The sequence below is a fragment of the Marmota monax genome, unplaced genomic scaffold (genome assembly GCF_021218885.2).
Source record: "Marmota monax isolate L192 unplaced genomic scaffold, Marmota_monax_Labrador192_F-V1.1 WCK01_AAM20220418_F8-fsc00046, whole genome shotgun sequence".
Taxonomy (NCBI): domain Eukaryota; kingdom Metazoa; phylum Chordata; class Mammalia; order Rodentia; family Sciuridae; genus Marmota; species Marmota monax.
Genome location: NW_026692486.1, coordinates 12,138,242 through 12,160,000, shown reverse-complemented (window position 1 = coordinate 12,160,000; position 21,759 = coordinate 12,138,242). Strand labels below are relative to the sequence as shown.

General features: G+C 41.6%; 1 protein-coding gene across 3 annotated transcripts in view; it reads right to left on the bottom strand.

Annotated features, from left to right (window-relative positions):
- Positions 1–21,527, bottom strand: part of Lmo4 (LIM domain only 4) — a 34,210-nt gene extending 12,683 nt beyond the window's left edge. Inside the window, exons 1-2 of one of the 3 annotated variants that reach the window (XM_046443293.2) lie at positions 21,386–21,527; positions 4,053–4,291 (exon numbers count right to left, since the gene is read on the bottom strand). In XM_046443293.2, coding sequence (XP_046299249.1) covers positions 4,053–4,288 — 236 coding nt within the window. In that variant the 5' untranslated portion in view covers positions 4,289–4,291; positions 21,386–21,527. Of the gene's footprint in view, positions 1–4,052; positions 4,292–4,496; positions 4,631–7,043; positions 7,450–21,385 lie in introns of those variants that run through there. The other 2 variants (XM_046443291.2, XM_046443292.2) reach the window with 2 other exon arrangements.
- Between the last annotated feature and the right edge of the window lie 232 nt (positions 21,528–21,759).

Genomic DNA, 21,759 nt, shown 5'->3' with positions numbered 1-21,759 from the left:
GCTTTCAGGCAAGGAGAGGTGCGTTTCTAAGAGTGTGGCTGAAAGGTATACATTTGTACCTGCAAGTAAATATCAGCAACCTATCTGAGGAGAAAAATGCACATCCACAGCTACTGATCCAGAAGCAATTGGTTTTCCAGCAGGATCCTATATTTAATCTAAATTCTGCACCAGCTATATTAAATGTAACAAAGAAATGCAACCCAGAAATTATGCCTGGAGCCAAGTCCATTAAAGGTACTTCGGAATAACTAGAGACCAAGCACCTTAAAAGCACCAGAAGCTATTGATACTTAAGAGGGGGGCTGTGCATAATCGCAACTGCTGCATTAGAGAGGGGAGGGAGAAAAAAAAAAAATCAGCCAAATTACGCTTGGTTAATTCAGAGTAACAGATCTGCCCCCAAGTGAATTGGAGGCCTTGAATTAATTCTGTTATGACAAATCAAGATAAACGTTCCCCCTAAATTGCATGCGATTTAATTAATTTTTGAGATCCTGGGTTTTTTTTTTTTTCTTCCTAGCTAATAGTTCACATGCTCCTGTGCTGTCATTGTGCTTGAGTGGGCAGACTTCAAAGTGATATTAAATAACCAACTATTAGATTTACCTAGCACGTCCTATTGGAAAAGTGCCATTTAATTACCTAGCCTGTTCAATTAAAGGGACAGCATTCTCTGAATATAGCAGCTTGCTGTTGATTACCAGGGAAATGAACTCGCTGCCTGGCGGCGCCTCCATTCCTGACGCTACCCCCTCCCCAAACACACCCTCCGCCACCAACCACCACCAATCCCCCCCACCCCGGCCGCGCCAAGCTACTGCGGCTACCGGCGCCACGTGAACCACCCGAGCGGAGCCTGGGAAAGAAAGCGCGACCCGCTCACCGGCTCCCGCCCTGCGCTCGCCCCCTCGCGGGCCCGAGGCCGCTGGCCGATGGGCGTCTCGGCTGTGGCCTCGGGCGGCGCCGGCCCAGGCCCGGCCAGCCCGGGGCTCACCGACCACCGCCACCGGGCTTCCGGCGCGTTTCCTCACCCTCCCCGACCTGCAGCCCCACCCGTCGGTCCCCGAACTTCCTCCTCTCGCTGCACTTTCAGAGGCAGTCTTCGGGCCCAAGGTGGGGCGGAGGAAACAGGGTTAGAGGAAAGAGATCTGGAGTTTCCGAAGCTACTTGGCGCTCGGGTGGAGCCAAGGGATCCGGAGCCGGGGATGGGGGGGGGGGGGGTAGTTCTAAGGTTCGCGGACTTTGGGGAGGTTGGGGGGAGGCAGGCATTGGTCCCTTTAAGATCCACCCTCCCCTTCCCCTGCACACCGCCCCCCCCCCCAGCCTTTCCCTCCCTGTCTTAGAGGCCAATTTTGTTAATTAAATGTTTTGTTTGCGACGCAGCTCTCATTCATTGCGGACACGTCATTCGGAGCAGATCTAAGCCAGAGACCAGATCTCATTAGATAAAGCCCATCAGAACTAAGAAAATGGAGGAGCCACTAATTAAAGCTTTTAATTGTGCGGATTCGCTGCAGCAAGGCAGCCGCTTTATCTGAAATCTCGGAGAGAGGAGGCAGAAGCCCAGCTTGGCCCAATCGACACTTGGCCACGGAGGGGGAGGGGACTGGGGGAAAAAAAACGTTCCCCCTATCCTTCCTACCTCACCCCCGCCGGCCTCTCCCAGCTTTGCTGCAGCTTTTTATCCAGATATTGGCTGATCTTGGTTGTTTAAACACACACACACACAACCTTAAGGTCAGACAGTTTAAAAGCCCCTTCATAAATCGCTTTGTGGTCCCAGCCAGGCCTAAGGGTCCTCCTCTTCACCTGGTGGCCAGCAAGCAGATTACTCCACTCTTCAGTAGCTGTCCGTGTGGCATAGAAATCTCCTCCAACAAGTGGACTCAGGGGGAGTTTGGGCAGGGGATAGCTGAGAGGAAAAGGCACTCCAGCACCTCCCTCACCTTCCCACCCTTTTTGGCATCTTGATGTACTGAGGGAGAGGGAACACTAGCTTCTGAGATCTCTAAATTGGCTGCTGGTGAGCAAAGTGTTAGGTGATGATCCATTTGGTACTGAACTGGAATTCATCTCTCCCAGATAAATATAAGAGTCTCAGGGTAACATTTAGTTCAAGAGCAAGCTTAACTCCAGTTCCCAGATTCAGAGCAAAAAGAAAGAGTGAGACTATGGATCCATCAATTAATTAAGGCTCAGGGCTGGGTACCCATCCTCCACTGATCCATTAGGTCACAAGAAAACACCAAATGGGATTTATATTTGGTCCCAAGAATAGGGAAAGGAATGGATTCAATTCCCAGGAAGCCACTTGCCTAAACTTGTCCTAAGGGAATACAAGTGGACCCATCTTCTTTTTAATTAGTCGTAATCAGAAACAAAGTTTTTTTAAGGCAACCTGGAGAAAGAAATGAAACTACCATTCACCAAATCTTAACTGCACCATCAGGTTTTCCTCTTCAAACCACCCTCCTTCCTTACCACAGTATTGCTCTCTAATTTTAATACTGTCAAAGCTCAAGGCATTGCTTGGAAGACCAGAAAGCATTACACCCATGCTCCTGATTTTTCTAACATTTACTTTTAAAAGAACACTTAGCAGAATTAATGCAGCCATCTTAATTTAAAAATAAAAGCCCTCTCCCTTCCTATATTTCTTTTACTTGACTGATTGAGGATGCCACCAGAGTGGATACTGGTTGCATTATCAGAATAACCAAACACCATTTTACATTAATGATTATCACTGGGGTAAACACACCCATACTCCGCTCTGAACTGCACTGGGATCTTTCGCAGTATAAGCTGCAGTGAAGTGAATCTCAATAGAGCTAAACTTTGAACAAAATATCTCATCCACTGATTTACCCGCATTGAAGAAACAACAAAATTTTCTATTAATTCCTATAAAGAAAAAGGTTTAAGGGCAGAAATTTAAATAGAATGAAATTCTTAAAAGTGTTCAGTTCTCTATAGTACCAACGGTGTGTGTGTGGTTTCTTTTTTTTTTTTAATTACTGGATGTTGAAACAGAACACCTCCTAGAAGCATTCATGTGCATCAGTCTATCAAACCATTTACTCAAATTAAATGTGTAATCCTTCAAATGCCTCCTTTCAAATTAATGAGTTTAAGTAGCTTGAGTTCACCTGAAAAGATCCTATAGGCACCTGACCTCCTGAATTCTTTCCATTAATTGCACTGAAACTTGTTGGAAAAGACTGCTTACATGGACATATGAATGTTCCTATACATTGCTTTAAAACGCAAGATTAGTATAATTCTATAGCCTCGTTTTCTAAATCTCTTTGGGGATCAAGGACAGTGCTACAAATGACGACAACAACAACAACAACAACAAAAAAAACTACAGACCTGAAGGTTCTTCAAGTAAAAAAAAAAAAAAAAAAAAAAGCAATTTTTGCATCGTAAGCCACACACTAACATTTAAGCAAGCCTCCAAGTAACAGTATGAAGAAAAACATTACCACTAGGTTTTGTTTTGGGGGTTTTTGCTATAAAAAGAATTACAAGTCTTTAAACTGATGGGTAATCAGCATTTTTCACAAGGAGCACAAAGAATGAGTCAGAGCATTACACTCAAAAAAAAATTTAAAGGTGCTTATGCAAATATCATAATTAGCCATCACTACACACACTTTCTCACTAACTACACTTTTATTTTTAAGTTAACCTTTTGTCTCTGAGCTCTGTAGGGCCCTACCTTGCTTTAAAAAAGCAACTTAACTCCCACTTGAAATGCTTATTTTTAGCCTGAAGTCCAGTTAAGACTGAACACTTAGGGTGCTCAATCTTTGCACATACAACAGCCAGTTCCATTGGACGGGAGTTTTTACTTTGTATGGCACTTGTCCCTTATTTGTTATCAAATACGGAAGACTAGTACATGCTTCTTAAATCCCTTAAATTTCGCTCATCAGGTTTTTGAGGTGAAGGCTGTCATGTCTTTCGATCGGTGCAGGCTCCTTCCCTTCAACTTTGGCCTTGCCACTGCTGTGCTTATCCTCAGGAAAAGCCATCAGACTTACCTAATGTAGTCATTTCTGCAAAGGATCATGCCGCTCTTGGTGTAACAAGACGTGCCGATGTCTCCCAGCTGCGCCTGGCAGCAGGAGCACTTGAGGCACCGGCTGTGCCAATAGCTGTCCATGGCATAGAGCAGAAAGCGGTCCGCAATCTTGCCCCCGCAGCCTGCGCACCGCTTCCAGGAGAGGGAGCCGGCCGTCACCGGGGGCGGCTGCGAGCTGCTGCCCGGATTCACCATGGTCTGCAGAGGGCGGGAAGGGGACAGGGAGAGAAAGACAAAACAGGGGCGACGCAAAAGTTAGTAATCGCCAGAGAGAGAGCAAGCCCATTCCCCTCCTCCCCCCCCCCCCCGGAGCTGCTGGAAGGAAGCGGCTAAGCAAGGGCGGGAAGAAGGCTGAGCGAGAGAGGAAAGGAGGGAGGCTCGCCGGCAGCAGCTGCCTGTTTACTTTTCTCAAGCTTTGTTCTGGGGCCACGAGCTCCTCTCAACTTTCCTGCGCTCGCCGCCGCTGACAATTTCAGCTCCGGTACTGTCAAAACTCCGAGAGCGAGCTCGGCGGCGCGCTCCACCCCTCGCAGCGCCTCCCCCAAGCCCCCGCCTCCGCCCACTGCCCCCTCCTCCCCGCCGCCGTCGCCGCCGCCCGCCTCCAGCAAATGAGGGTCAAACCCACCCACCGCCTCGCCCGGCCCCTCCTCAGCCCCCGCCGAGCCCCGCGAGCCAGCCGAGGGGCGTGGGGAGGCGGCGGCCCCGCCAGAGCCACGTTCCCTCCCGAGCTCTGCCCTGGGAAGTGCAGCTGCAGTTCACAAGTTGGAAATAGTTGGGTTTTCTGAAAGAGGAGGGAGGGACCGGCAGAGGGGAGATGGAGAGCGTGGTGGTGGGAGGGGAGGCAAGGTGGCGGGAGGGGGTGCGGTGTGTAAAGTTGCGAAACTGGTTTTTCGTATTTTTAAACAGCACCTTTCACATGCCATTGTGGTGACCGCCATCTCCCATTATTGTTCCAAATCTCATTTCATTTTCAAGATCAATGAGTGTTTTCTCTGGGTTTTCAGGACACAGGCAAGAATAATAGATCATTGAACTTTAGGATGCCTGTTAACTTCCTACACAAACACTCTCCACTTTGGTCTCACTAATCTGCCCTTGATCAGCAATTTAAATGCTAAAGCTTTGCTACTCCAAAGGAGGGGGGGTAGGTAATATTCTAGAAGGCACTATTAAGTGATGAACAAGTTATATTCAGAGCCAAGTCCTGCTGTCACCAAAAACTGCTTTTAAACATTCCCCACTCTTTCTAATGAATGCCATAAGAGAAGCAACTGGGGTATAATATAGGAATCAATTTATAAAGCTTAGCCTAAACCGATTAATTTGTTGCCTCCAATCCTGAGTCCAATAAAGTCCTAGTGTTCCTTCAGTCACTTATTCTATAAAAAGATCAAGTTATTTACTGCCAATTAAGCAGCCTGTTTTGTCTTTGTCCTCTGTAAGCCAAGAGTGTGGGCTCCCCCCAAGGCTCCCAGCTATCTGCTCAAGACATTCAGCTGATACCTCAGAAGGGAGAGGGCGAACTTTGCCTGTCCCCGGCCCAACTTGGCTGCTGCAAAAGAACGAGAGAGAGGGAACCAAACAAGGACTCGAGTTCCTTAAATAGGCTGATTTTAAACACATTTCCTCCGAAAGAGTCCCGGAACGTGTGTCCAGTGACCGCACAATAAACCAGAATAAGAACTGCACCAATTAAGCTGTAACAAAACCCTGAGACTTTGGAAACAGGACCACTCTAAAACCCATTAGCATTGCATTTATCCGAATGCATCATACCTTTATGTAAATTGATTTATCTGATGCATTTACTCGAGGAATTGCTTTTTGTTACAATTTCAGTCCTAACCCAAATGAATCTGCATTTCCTGCCCTAGGTCTTTAAACTGTTTCTCCCCAACGTTTTAATCGTCCGAATTCCTTTTTAAAAGGGGAGAGGGAGGGAGGAGATTCCAAGCTGTTCCCCGCCCCCATCTTTGGTGAGAGGTAAATATATATGTATATTTTTTTGAAAAGGAAACATTACACTGAGAAAAGCATCCAGTAACCCCATTAGCTAAAGCTCTTAAGGACAAGCAATACCTTAATGCTGATTAAATCTAAAAGAGATGAATCAAGAGGACTGACCAGAAACTGACTCCCCTGATAACTAAGGACGGGCCCTCATCAAGTTTCATTTAGAGTTCGAAAAAAAAAAAAAGAAAGAAAGAAAGCTTTTAAGTTAAATAGGCTTATACTCTAGTAATTACATAGCCAAGCAATTTAGGTCCTGGGATAGTCAGTGAAATAGAAAGCAGAAGTGGCAGCTAGAGGCAAAATCTGCCCCCCTTTAACAATGTCTCTGGTGTTTTTTAATGGAGACCAAGGGAGGGACAAACGTAGCGCTGGCAATTTGTAGTACAAAAATGGATGCTTAATTCATGTCTTGATTTTAATTAGGTGATTCACCGGATTTCTCCTGGATTGGAACAAAAGACTTATAAGCCAAGAGGAATTTTTTTTAAAGAACCAACAATACCGAATTCTGGTCACTTAGATCCTTTCTGCCACTGTTTCAAAAAAATAGTGTTTACTGGAGGGGGGAGGGTCGTGACTGTCCCCCTTCTGGCACACACTACTTCTTACACTTAAATCCTCATCCAAGCAGTCCCTGCCTTTCCCTTTGCAACTGGAAACGTCCCCACCCCCCTTCAGGGTCTCCACCAGCCCGGTCTCCAAGAACCCTTTTGTAAGCAGGAACCGCTACAAAGCTGGCGGCCCGGGGCTGCCCTCCGCGCTAGCTCGCAGGCCGGCCTCGGTAGTTTCAGACTCGCGCATTATCTAAGGCGACGTATTGTTTACTTGCAATTTGGGACGGTCAAGGGAAGGAAGCCAAAGAAAACAGCCCCGGCCCCAAACGGCCCCCTCCCCCGCACCACCCTCCCAGCCCGCGGCTCCCCAGCCGCCCCCTTACCTGCTTTTCCCCTATATTGCAATATTGCGAGAGGCGGCGGCGGCGAAATTCGAGCGAAGCCGCTCGGCTTCCAAGGAAGGGGCGCCTTGGCTGGCGGAGCTGGAGGGAGGGAGCGAGTTCTCGCAGAAGCAGGAAAGGGGAGGAGGGGGCTAAGGGCTGCTTTTTTTTTTTTAATCGCGTTGCTCTGGGGCGGGTTGGGGGGCGCCGCGTAAGTGGCCGGCGGCCGGGAGCAGAAGTGTCAGTCCCAGTCCTCGTCCTCTCCTCCGCCTCCGGCTGCGCGCGAGCAGCTGCAGGAGCCCTCGGCCCGCGCGGCGCGGCTTCAGGCGCGGCGCAGCGGCAGCAACTGCTGCAATCGCTGCTGCAAGTTTGGCAATGTGGCTTCACTTTGTATATGCCCCCGCCGGGCGGCCCCCGCCCCCGCCCGCGCGCCTCCCGCTCCTCCTCCTCCGCCGCCTTCCTCCCTCCCGCGCGCCCGCTCGCTCGTTCGCTCGGGGCCGGCGGCGGCGGCTCGGCCAAGCACTGCCGGCCGTGGAGCAGCCGCAAAAACAAGATCCGAGAGCGGCCGCGGCCGGTGAGGAGGCCGGCAGGCGGGCGCGCCTGGAGTCGGGGGCTGCGGGCGGCCGCGGCCCGGCGCGCTGGAGCCTGCGCCGCTGCCGGGGCTGCAGCTGCCCGGCTCGGAGGCGGCGGCGGCGGCGGCGGCGGCAGCGCTGGCCTCTAGCCGGCTCGCTCGCTCCCTCCGCGGCTCTTACACATGTGTTACTGACAGAACAAAATCCCAACTACTCCCCGGCTCTGCCGCCGACGTCAGCGACCCTCAGCCACTGGGCGGCCGGATTGTTCAGGCGGAATAATAAAACCTGCCAATCCGGGGAAGGACAAAGGGATGACTGAAACGAGACTCAGGGGGCGGGGGAGAGAGTGAGGCAACGGAGCCGGCCGAGGAAGGCGCAGGACTGGCCGGAATCAGGTGGGGAGAAGTGGCCCTGGCGCCGGTCGCCGGCTACCCGGCTTGAGCTGCCTCCACAGCCCGGAATCGCGAGTCGGGTCTCGGGGTTGCACCTGCCTCTCGGCGCGCGAGGACCCTTAAGATCCGCACCCGCTCACCCCTCGGGGATTGCCCTCCTCTCAAATCCAGAGGAGATCCTGAGAAACTTTGTCTCAGAAATGGGTCTCTTCCTGCTTGGGAAGAAAAGCCTTTCTGCATCAAAGCGTTGCTCTAAACTCACACAAGCATGCAAAAGAGGGTTTTTTGTTTGTTTGTTTGTTTGTTTGTTTTAATTCACGATGTTGGATATTTATGAATCTTAGTGGAAGTTTAGTTAACAAGGGAAAGACGTTCCTGCCTAAATACTGACTGCTAAATCTCCCACTTCCCATTAACCCGAATGTAAACTAAGAGCTTAGTAAGCATTTCATAGATACTTGTCAATTGCTGATGATGTACATACCACAATCCCTATTTTCAAAGTTGAAAAAAAAAAAAAACCTTAAGGGAGAACGCATTGCCCTACCCTATTTTCCTCCTCACTGTGGGGGATGAAATGTTGAGTTACTCTTAGCCTGGAAAGCAATGGAAGTTATTTGCACTCTCACAGCCTCTGAAGAGTAGAAATGACCTTTCTAGTATAAATCAAGACTTGAGGAATGCTTTTAGGGTGCTAACCAGAGAGTCTCTTTCCTAGGCCCAAGCTCAGCCTAGAAGCTCGAATACCTACCTAGACATTCAACAAGGCCTGCCAAATAGGTTTAAGAAATCTCTGATTTGAGGCTAATATTAGGTCTGATTATTATTAGTAAGTTCCAGAGAGGTTTTTCTGTTGGAAATTATCATGAAAGTGCAAAGCCCTTCTGCTAAGTATCATTAAGTAAAACCAGCCTTGTGGGACAAGTTTTCTTATATTGTGTTACACACAGTACTGCTAGATTGAGGAAAGGAACCTGAAGGAGAATCTGGCAAGACAATGCACATGTTGAACATCCATGGTTTTAGTGTCTGTTGGGGAATTTCTATCCTTTAAACCATCAAAATTAGGACTGAAAAAGAAAAAAATAATTATTGCCTATAAAACTAAGCAGAGGACATTTTAAAGACCAATTAAAATACTCATTTCTTTATTCTAGCATCTTAAATTCCTTATATGTTAAAATTAAATGAATTAATTTTACTGATTTGTATTTAAAATTGCATTGTTATGATTACTTCACCTTGGGCACATATAAAAAACATTTTTAAAGAAATCATTAAATCTGCATTAATACTTTAAATGTCCTGAATAAAAAAAACAACTGTAGAAAGGCATGATTAAAGAAGGCCAACTTAGAAAAGATGTAATACACCTTGAAGGTTAGTCAAGAAAACCCAAACCAAATGAGGAAGACCTCCCCCACAAAAGGAAACATTTCAATTCCTGGGGTTCATTTTTAATTTGTTAATAATTTAAAATAATCAAAATGAGATGACACAGGATCTTAGTGGACTATAATTATGTTAGAATTTGTCATATATAACTAGATTTCCTTCTCTTGGGCTTTAATTTCTCATCAAAAATGAGAAAATTAAGCCAATGCCCATTATTCTTCATTTTTTAAAGTGATTTTTTTAAAAATAGAACATATAACACATAGTTCTATAATGAATTGTGGTATTGTCTAAAGAGTGTACACAATAATGAATTTTTAAATTCTAAAACGAAATGTTAGAAACTTAGCCAGGCACATTTCAGATATCACTGAGTGATTCATCAAAGAATCCAGGTAGTTTGTATGGAAGGAGGGAGAGAAGGATTTATAAAACTTTGAATACAGATTTCTAGGCTATCAGAGGCCTAAGATTTAGGAGGTGGTTTTTGTGTTTTGGCTCTAATTGTGTGTGAAGTTAGGTCTTTACACTTGTCCCTGTAAATTGGAGTGGGTTGGAGTGTATTACCATAGAGCTTTATTTGCTGATGTTGTGGTTATAGAAATACAAAAGTGATAATGGTTAACATCTCTCCTCTGAAGGGTAGGGAGTAAATCCATTCACTGTAATCAAAATTCAGGTGTACTTTAACCACAGCGCCACCTCTGGGTAGCCTTTATTTCTGCATTCTTTGCATTAGCATTCCTTTCTCATCTGGGTAGCAAGATTTGTGGTCTGAGAGTGCCTGCCTGAATGAGGTACCAATGTCAGTCTTTTATTTCCACTGATCCAAAACACACCAAAACTGTGTAAACACATACAAGTTCATCATGGGTAAAAGAGTTCTGTATAAGGGCATTCTTTAAACAAACATAAAAACGGTACTTCAAGTAATAATCCCTATGTAAAGTGAAATTGCCTAACTCAAAATAATACAATATTGTGCCCAGCAGTTGAAGAAACCTCTGATGACGTCCCACATTAATCATTCAGCCTACTCACTTAAAATGATAAAAAATAAATAAATATGGTGCTTGGAAAATAAAGCAACTCAAATTATTTCTGTCTTGAATTTTGATTAAATGTAAGAGCCATATTGGTCCTAGATTAAGCCCTTATTCCTTCTGAAATGATTTATCCATATCTTCCTCTCTTCTCACTCTAGTCCTTCAATATGATCATTGTGTTCTCCAAGTGACAGTTCTCTAAGAATCTGCATGGATAGCCAGAGTTTGCACACAGACCCATGCTATTTTCCATGCTGAGATGGCCACGTCCAAGACAAATGCCCCAGCACTTTCTCAGGAAAAAATATTTCGCCCTTTTAAAGCCAATGCAAAACTGTTTGGGAAGGAAGTCTTTTTAGGCAGGACTTTTAAAAATTCCCCCACCTGTATTATTGTTGTCACCGAGATCCCCTCGAAGTAAAAAAGCTCCTGCAAGGTGAATCCAAAATGCTTGAGGCTGGGATGACAAATTCCAATGTGGAGAGAAGAAGGAATGATAGCAACAGAGAAAGCCCAAGGAAGAGGAATGGCAGCTGGGACCTGTACCACTGCTTTGTGTTACTGTTGTGGGATGGAGGTGGGGAGTACTGCACAGTAAGGGGTTTATGTCCAACGCATCAAGACTACATCTCTGAAAGACTACATTTCAAGGAACCATATCTTGACTTTAAAATATTGATAATAATACTTTGGATTTACTGTCTTTTTGAGATTTCTCAAAATCCCTTATAGGTATCTTACTAAATGTTTTATGTGATAAAGGGTAGACAGTTGCCTTATTAGAAGATTCTTTTTTTTTTTTAAGAATCCCAATGATTACATTTGGTAAATAACTCATCAAATTATGTTAATCAGTACTTAGGAAATTCTATCCTAACTACTGTTTTATAGGGCAATATAAAAGCATAGTGAGGCATGGCACAGTGGTGCACACTTGTAATCCCAGGTCAGGAGGCTGAGGCAGGAGGATTTTGAGTTCAAAGCAAGCCTCAGCAACTTAGCAAGGCCCTAACCAACTCAGCAAGACCCTGTCTCCAAATAAAATATAAAAAAGGGCTGGGGATTTGACTCAGTGGTTAAGCATCCATGGGTTCAATCCCCAGTACAAAACAAACAAACAAACAAAAATACACACACATACACACACACACGGAGTTGATTTTATTGAAATCAAATAATGATAGAGGGGTGAAAACAGCATGGATATTGTTATAGTTGGAAATAAAAATGTAAGGTGTACATTTCACTTTAAATTATTCTATTTCATGAGGACATTTAAAGCTCCTGGAGATGTCAGGAAAGGTGAAAAGGTGATGGGAAAGAAGGGAACACATCTGTGCCCCAGCATTTTGTCCAATGCAGCAAGATCTCTGTGTTACAGTGACAAGAAATGACTTGTTTTCTTCATATAAGAGTAGGAACATCACCTTAAAAATCCACCAAATTTGCCTCAGAACTCAGTAAATCTTGATATATGAATATATTTCATAGCAATGATTTTATAAGGAAAATTATTTCGCTTACTCATACTACCCATTTCTAGGACTGAATTTTGTCAACAAAATTCAAGCATAAGTGATATTCTGCAAATATCATTGCTGATAATTCATCAGACCACATGTGTGAGTATATTATATTTTCATTAAGGTCTTCTCAGTGGCCTAATAGGTCGACAAGCAATGCTTATTAAAATTGAGTCAAATCTTTGCATGAATAAAGTTAGTTTTATAATAGTTACAAAAGAGGATATATAGATGACTGGGTCATCTGTATATATGTGAAGTGGTTATTACTAAGGATATATATTAAAATTATAAACCCAGTAGAAAATAGTGATTCCATATAAAATCACCATTCCTCTTTAAAATGATGCAAATGAGCATTTATTGATAGAGAAACTAAGGCAATAAAACATAGTTCATTCTCCCTTATGTTGTATGTAACTATTCTTGGTTTAAAATTTTTTAAAGGCTAGTAATTCAGAAATTTTAATTGCCCCAACCACAACTTCTTTAGTTAGTGTTATTTTTAATTATAGAATTGATATAATTAAGCATTTTCTCTGTATATACTTATAATAAAATGTAGTATTTGAAAGTATTTGCTCACCAAAGGAGATGATGAACATTATTATAATATTTATTCATCCAATTGTAATGAATGACCCTATTGGAATTAAGGGAGTACAATCCATAGCTGTCCATAGATTTGAAAAACACACATTTCTACTCTGTACAGCATCATAAATTTTTCTGAATAAAAAGAACAACCAGATATGGATTTTTTAAAATAATAAAATTGGATAATTCAATTGACTAAAATGTGTTCCCTCCACACAGAGGTACACATTATAACGTCATCATTTATATTTCTCAACATAAATCAAATTTCATAATAAAATTGTTTTTGATGAATCACCGCTTCTTTTCTAGCTTCAAAACATTCTGACAGAGAAAGCAAATTTGTTGATTTCTCTGTATGATAAGAAATCACTGAAAATATATTTAAGACCTTTTGTCTGAGATGATAATATTTTTTGGAAGTTTCCTCTAAAAGGAAAATATTCAAGGGAAGCCATTTTCAAATTTGGGGAAACAACTGAAAAATAAAATAGACTTTAGTTTTAGCATTTTTTTCAGAGCCAGCTGCTATGCTCACCAACAATAAGATCAGGAGAAGTTATTACAAAACAATACTCTGGAAACAATTTGCTTCAAAAAAATGAAAACTTAAAACAACACTACCTTTATATACGTTTGGTCTAATTGGAGGGTTAAAACATTGAAACATCACACCCAGATGCCTCCCTCTGTCCTGTTTTTATTGCTTTTCTCCACTGAGATAACATTTAACATTGCATTGAAATTCCTACTTACTGCTTGTGTCCAGTAGTAAATCCTAGCACATTATTAGAATATCTGCCTGTTATCAGCTCCGTCAGGGAATGAATTATTGACTATAACTCATTGCTGGGAAGACTACATATGACACTCCAGTGAAGTTTTGATAATTTCTAGAAGTCACAATAATTTATGGAGGGGGGTTTTGATTGATCTCCCACCACCTATTTTGCACCTATCAGTAAATAGGACACATATTGATGGCCTACTTGAACTACATTAAGAGTAGGGGGGAATTCACAATTTAAGCCTTTTCTTTTTTCCTTCCAGAAAGATTCTATTAAAACAGAAACTCAGTTTCTATTAATTTTCTTCTGTGTGGCTTACTCGTGGGAGTTGGTAATCACAGATCTCAACTGTTGAATGTATAATATCACTACTCTAATAATTATTTAGATATATTCCTTATTTGTAGTTATTCCAGCCTCTGATCTTTGGGAAGAAAGCCCTAAGGCCATTGGAACAGATGAAGATGGAACAAAACACAGAAGATTTTAGAGTCTCTTCCAGTGTTAGGATATAGCTGGTAGAATAAAAGAGAATTTTTTAGGTTAATGGATAGTAGGCAAGTTAGTTACTATTTGAAAACAAGCTTGTAATATATTCAATATAAAACTTACAGATACTGTTTAATGTGATATAACTGTCAGAATATTAAATAATAATCACCAATAATCACAACCCTTTTTAAGTTTTTTGTTATTTTCCTCCTGTCTCATTTTTGCTGCATTCTCCAAATTAAATTATTTTTCAGGGTAAACTCTACTAGACAAATGTTTCCTTTATTCCTTTATTGAGTTTTCATCATTGTGATTTCATTATTGTTTTATTTACTACAACAATTGCTTCCTAGAAAAATAACAGTATTTTCAACTCTTAATATATACTATGTAATACAGCAAGCAATATAAATAATAATTTAAAATTTAATGGTTATTTCCCAGATGACATTTAAAACATGTCTTGATTTCTGGAAATTTCAGCTTATACCCAAATGTTATTTTGTAATCGGATACAAAAATAATGGTGTCTCTTTTGCCAAAGCAGTCAAGATTGGAGGCGGCAGCCTTGACTGAACACTTGGCTTAAACAAAATAAATTCTTTGTTCATTTTATCTTAATTTAGTAGCTTCTAGCAGTCATCTAAACAATCTTAAAATTAAAAGATAATGTTAATGGGAGAGACTGTTGTCATAGGATAATGGTTTCCTGCTGCTAGATTAATGCAGTGGCAATAATACTGAAGCATTTATTGAAAATAAAGGGAAAGACAAAGCCAGGAGATTTATTTTTAAAGCAGGTGTCATGGATCCTATGACACTGTTGTGTTACAATTACTTTGTTTCAATTTTGCCAAATGGCTGATGGAGAATGATCCCTTTTCCTGATGAATGAGAGGTGTCAATGACATAGGCTCAGACCCCCATGACTGGAGATTTTTGGCCAGAGGAGATCTGTTGTGTGATTCTTCCAATCAGAAGGCAACTTCTAAAGCTACACCATCTAAAGAAACAAACACCCCCAAATGCACAGATGTGTCTGTAACACCACACACACACACACACACACACACATACACACACACACACACAAACATTCATACACACAAGAATCTACCAAGCATTGTTATTAACAATATTAATGTTCTACAAACATTATTAAGCCTCCACATTGGCAGGCAAATACATTGCTCCCCAGTAAGCCCCAATAGGACAATGACTTTGTCCATGGCTGTTAGCCACTATAGCCAACTGTCCTGGACTTATTACCTCTGGATACATATGCTAATTTTGAGCCAAGTAATAAACTTCTCCAAGTGGCATCCTTGTAGAAATGTTGCAGTAATCAGAATTCCTAGATGACCCCAAGATTCCCACTCCCTGGTGTGCATGCCCTGTGGAAGCACTTCTCCTTGATTATGGCTGGGCTTGGCTTGATGAGGTGAACACCTGACAGACAGTCTAGAGGTCAGAGATGGAAGAAGAGAAATTCAAAGAAATTCAAAGCCCAGAAGATGCTCTCCTGTTGTACTAGAAGAAGCAAATTGCCACAAGGGCAAGGAACCACAAATGGCAGGGACCCGAATACATCCTCTACTAGCTAAGAGTGTTTCCTTTCCAACAACTAGCAAGGAAATGAGGACCTCAATCCTGCCTCTCTAAGGACATATATCCTGCCAAGAACCAGTGATCTTGGAGGGTATCTTGAGCCTCAGATAAAATGGTAGGCCTGGCTCACATCTTGATTTCAGTGTGAGAGGAAGGAACAAGCTTCTCACTATTTCTTAATGAAGCAAGCTCTAGAAATCCCTTCCCACCAAGAATCTATAAAGTAGCCAAGAGGTAATATTCTAGAAGGAAAAAGATACTAGACAGTTGGGGGTAAAAAAGAAAAAGCTGACAAGTGTCAGCCAAATTGTATGTGGTGAAAGAATGAATGCTAGAATCCCATACAAGAGATGTGATATGTGATGTATAGTTTAAAGTAGAGTGCTCATCAGATAATACATGTCATCAAAAAGAGGCGTGTCGGGCCACAGGAAACTTCATCATGAGACTACGAACTTAACTTTGCAGCAAAAAGGGGGTCATATGAGCAAATTTTAGACTTAAGATGCCAAACAGTTTTCTATATTCCCCATACTTGAGTAGACTAGATATGTGGGGCAGCCAGAACTGTTATCTACCTCTTTTGAGTCTAATATTTGTTAATTTCTCAAGTATAACCCTTCATAAGCATCATAATTCTCACCTGTGAGGATTGTAAATGTTCGTGACTATTTGAGAAGGAAGGAAAGGGAGAGAGACACTACTTATGTATGTCAGAGTTGTTATGAACAAACATTTAGGAGAGCAGTAGAAAACCAGTCTAGTAGATATAGGGCACCAAAGGATCTGCATCGTTGACTTTACAAATGGTCTCAGAGTTTGTTGTTGTTGTCATTTGTTTAAATTTTTAAATCCATGAAAGTCTTTGCTATCCTCTGTTCATCCATTAAAAAAAATTATTGAATACTGACTATGTGCCAACCAGTGTTCAAGGTGCTGGAAATACAAGAGCAAAGAAAGCAAAGCCTCTGCTCTTTTGGTATTTATAGAGGATTGTATTGGCTAAAGTCACATGATATGAATAAAAATAAAGCAGAGTAAGAGTAGGAAGGAGGTATGGGGCTGGGGTGGATTGGATCTTGGTCATGAAGCACAATTTTATGCAGGTGAGTCAGGAGAGGTCTCAATAACAAGATAAAATTTTGCAGAAAACTAAAGGAAATAAAGGAGCCATGATTCTGAGGGAAACAGAGGAGCAGTGCAAATACTCTGAGGCAGGTATGTGTGCTTGGTATGGTGCAGAAGCCAGAAGGAGGCCAGGAGGTTTGGAGTATAGTAGATTATACTCTGGGACAGACGGGGGACTTGGGCTTTTCCCTGGGTGCTTTTGCAGGTTGCTGAGCAAAGAGATGTGATATGATGTATAGTTTAAAGGCCTCAATCAATTGCTTGTATTGAAAACACAAACAACAGGCAATAATGCAGAGAAAGAGTGACGACCAGGAAGGAGATTCTTGCGATAGTCAACCAAAGGATAATGGAAGCTTGAACCATAATGACAGCAGAAAGAGAAGAAGTGATTAGATTTTGCATTTAAGTTTTCAAGCACAAAAATACAAAAGCAAAACTGCAAAAATTGAAATTAAGAAATGCCCAACTAATGTTTACAGGAGGTAACTTATTGACTTAACAATTGTAATGTAATTAAATATCTAAGACATATGGAACTATGAACACATGAGCTCAAGTTTACATTAAGTTCAGGGGTCTTTGACAATTATTTTGTGTTTTTATGTTTCCTGGTAACCATACATTCCCTTCTGCTCTTAAGAAGTTGGGCAAGATAACTTCCTTGTCTCTCAGCCCCATAAGACTCCCCCTTCTTGTGTGCTGAGTATATGCCAGGAATAGCCACATTACTTCTCTTTCATCCAAATCTCTCCATTTTAACTAATAAAAGAGAAATTAAAAAATATTGAACTTTTCAATGTATACCAGACACTGGGCTAGGTTCTTTCCTCATTTCATCTTACTAGCAACCTGATATAATAGGTATCATTGCCTTCATTTTTAAAATTAAGAAAACTCAAATCATAAAGTTAAGTGATTACTCAGGACCAGTGTCAAAGCTGAGGTTCTGCAAAGCTAAGGTTCTTCAAAGCTTGGATTCTGCAAAGTTTTACAAGTTGAGGAAATCTTCCATGGTCCAGTCCTATCTGCTAATAACTTAGTATATGGACTTTGGTAAGTAGTTTTCTGCAACTTTAGCTTTTAAATCTATGTTTCTCAACTGAGCATGTCCCCAGTGGACATTTGGGAACACTCTTGCTTGTCATATCTGGGAGGGGCGTGAATGACAGGGGATTGCCACCTGGCATTAGTGGGTAAAAACCAGGGATGCCACTAAAGATCTTATGGGTCAGGGGAAAGTACCCTACAATGAAGATTTATCCTTCCCCAAATGTCAAAGAGTGACAAGTTTGAGAAACCCTGTTCTAAACCATGGTTAGATCATTCAAATATTACAGCAGAAATAACATAAGTTATAAAACATTTATTAATAATATTTCATTAAGATTTAAACATGAGGAAGTTTCCATAGACAGAACAATTTTAGAGTATTGGTCAGGGTAAAATTTATAGCCATCCTAGGGAACTTTTACCCAGTATATCCTATGGAACAATATTCAAGACCATATAAATTTCCACGCTCAAAGTGCAAAAGCAAAACTTCAAAAATTGAAATTGATAAGTGTTCAACAAAATGTCTACAAACAGTAAATGGTTGACTTGAAAATATAATTCAGTATATATTTATATATAATTATAATTGCCATATAATTCAGTTCTTAGGTAAGCATATTCAAGTCATATAAGTTATTGAATGTGTTTTATATGATTTGGATAAATATTCCAAAGTAAGATATTCTAGATAATAAATCTACATTTTTCATTCTTAAAAGACATCAGGATATGGGGCAAGGCTGTACCTGAATGAAGTGATGCTGAATTGAGCCAAGATTTTAAAAACACCAATTTCGTGTAACAGACAGCAAATGCAAATGTTCCATAGTGGGAATAAATTCAGCATACTGAGAATAAACTGGGACTACCAGAACAGAGTAAGGGGGACATAGGATAAAAGATGATGTTGGAGAGAGAGACAGAGCCACTAAATTTTAATCTGAGCACAATAGGAGGAGGTAAAACAGGGTTGTGTTATAATATGATTTAAGTTTTTTAAAAGTTAACTGGCTTTTATGTAAGGAGTAACTAAAAAGATATGTGGCAGAAAATGCTACATTCTTACTCCTGGATGCATTATTTTTTCCTCCTTTGAATTAGAACTCCAATTTAAAGTCTGTATATTGGTGCCTGGAATAAAAGATTACATTTCCATGGACCATGTGATCAAGTTATGTCCAATTAATAAATGTAAAGGGAAGTGTAGTTGAGACTTCTAGGAAAATGCTTAAAGATCACTACAGTTCCTTTTCTTCTCTTTTGTTCCTCCTTTCTTAGGCCTGAAATGTGAACCTACTAGTTAAAGCTTCATCATGAGACGAGCTTGCAGATAAAAACTATTTGCTAGGATTCAACCTTGAACTAGAATGATAGAGAAGACAGGTGAAAGATGAAGGCTCTGGTGAAAGATAGGCCCCTGGCAACACTATGAAGTTGCCAAAAGAACACAGGAATTGTTACTTCCAAACTGATATGAGAGAGAAATAAATGTATCTTGTTTAAACCTTGGCTAATTTTTTTTTATAGAGAGTTGAAACCAATTCTAACTGCCCCAGGAGGCAAAGGAAGTGGGAAAGTAATAAAGAGATTACTGCAGCAGTTCCTCTGAGAGATGAAGGCAACATGGACGACAGTGAATGGTGGTAGTGGTGAGAAGTATAAGATTGCAGATAGACTTTGAAGGTAATGTTAAGAGCATATGCCACTGCATTGTGTGGGAGATTCGAGAGAAAGTACAAAATCAAGGATAATCTCTAGTTTTCTGGTAAGAGCAAGTGAATGGTAATTGTCCTTTCCAGAAATGGGGAAGCCCGGGAAAGGACTATGGGAGTAGATAAAGATTCTATTTAAACCTAAACATAATACCTTATTGAAGGTGTTACAATCATGAATGAGAGTGAGTTTTGACAGAAAAAGCACCAAGCAGTGAACCCTGGGAAGTCGCAACTTTAGAGATCATGAAGAGGTAGAAGAATCAGTCTAGTATCTGAAAAAGGGAAGGCAATAAAACTAGAAGAAAACCAGTGACCACACTGAGGAAAACACTGTAAGGAGGATGCTAGTCAAATCTGCAAATGCTGCTGAGAACCTAAAATGATCATTGAAAATAATTCATTGATTTGGCAAAATGATTTTATTGGGAAGGGAAGTGTTCATCCAATTTCCTTCCCCCTTTTGTCTTATTAGCTAAAAATAAGGTCATGTGCTCAGCCCTAGACCAATCATGATTAAATCCGTGGGCTGAGAAAGACAAATACCTTCCCTGGAATCAATGGACCTCTGCCTTGAAAAAAAAATCAGAAATGGATTAGAAGAGAAGTGGAGTCAGGGAAATGGCTGATGGTTAGGCAATAAACAATGTCTGCCACAATGCTTTTTATTGTTACATAAAAATTCCAAACCTCATCACTGTTAGAGCTGGTACTGCATTGGGCACAAGTAGTAAAAGGAGCTGATGCTCTTTTAGCTGTTGCCACCAATCCCATAATGGACCAACTATATTTGTATGCTATTAATTGCAAAATAATCACTCCCTTCTTCAGGAAGTTCAACACACCAAAGACTTCTAAAATTACATAAAGATGCTTCCAAGTGAAAAGAAGAATTAACCACATGGATTTTTTCCCCCTTTAAAACACTAGAGCCACCTGCTTGCCAGCCTCAGGAGAATAAACACAGTTTGATTAGATGCATAAAAAGCTAAAAAAATTACCAGTGACCAAATTTTAAGGAAAAATTATGCTAGAGAGTCTAAAAAAAAAAAAAAAGAAGAAGAAAAAGAAGAAGAAGTCCAAAGAACTCTCCACCATCCTTAAAATTCGGAGTCTCTCAGTTTCTGTTTCTCCTTTCTCTGGTAAAAAACCCTCTCACTTGCCTTTATAAAGTTCCTTAAAGTTAAACATTCTGTTGTCATTTGTCTCCAAGACCAAGGCGGGTTATGGGAACTAGTCTCTTTTACTTCCTCTAACTCTGCTGCCATATATGGAAATTGTGCTTATAAAATGAGTGGGTGGCGTTGGAAAGCTGGGATTGCTGCCTTATTCACACGAATTGTGATCCTCTGGGACTAGGCCTGGCCGCGTCCTCACAATAATAACAAACTAAACATCTAATACCTCTAGCTCAGGAATGCTACTCTGCCTCTCTTAAAATCTGAAGACATCAAAAGCTGCAGGAGGAAAACCAATAAGGAAATAAAGACAGAGGGCTCACTATGTGTAAACAAAGCACTCTACAGTCTGCCTCGCCATGTAGGTCCTTAATAAATGATAGTTCAACAAACACAAAACACTGCAAAGCATGTAGAGGTGTCTTGTTCTCCTGGCTCTTCTAGCCTGAGAAGAAAGAGTTAAAGGACAAGAGAAACCTAAAGTCAGGAAGAAAATTTTGGCATGCCATTTCTATCAGCTTGAGAATAAAGAGACAAAGGATATATAACAGATGGCCGTGAGTAAAGTGGGAAAATCATCAAATTCCAAAGTGAGAAGAGATATTAGGGATCCTTTGGGCAGACTCCCTCCTTTTAAGGTGAAGTCAGGGAGGTGTGCAGAGGTCCAGGATTTAAAAAGATCACACAGCAGGTTAGTGGTAGATCCCACCCTAGTAGCCACACTGCGCCTTTCCCACCTCATCTCTTGGCCATCTACACCCCTTTTCCAATGCAGAAAGTGATTCTCTTTATTGAAGGATGATTTGTTCAGAGAACAGGTATGAGAAAGCACAACAGACGGAACCCCACGCTTACCTTTGTCTTCTAAGTTTGTACTTAGGTTGCCCCTTCAGTTCTGACTGGAGTTCACTGAGAATGGTTACCCTGGAATAACCATTTCAAGAATGTGACAAACACAGTTGTTTACCTTTCTGAGAAATCATTGACCATCATCCTTTTTCTATCCAGGGCAACCTCACTTCTGTGAGGTCTGAAGTGCCAAGTGTTTTAAAGGAACCTGTGACCCGCCCCAGCCTCTGGAGGTGAATTATGATTGGTCAGAACCGGAGGCAATCTTTGCCACTGATTGGGTTAGGAGTAGGCATGTGACCCCCATGTTGACCAATGAGATGCGAGGGGAGGTCAGTTGTCGGATATTTCCAGGAACAGCTTTCTTGCTCTGTATTAAA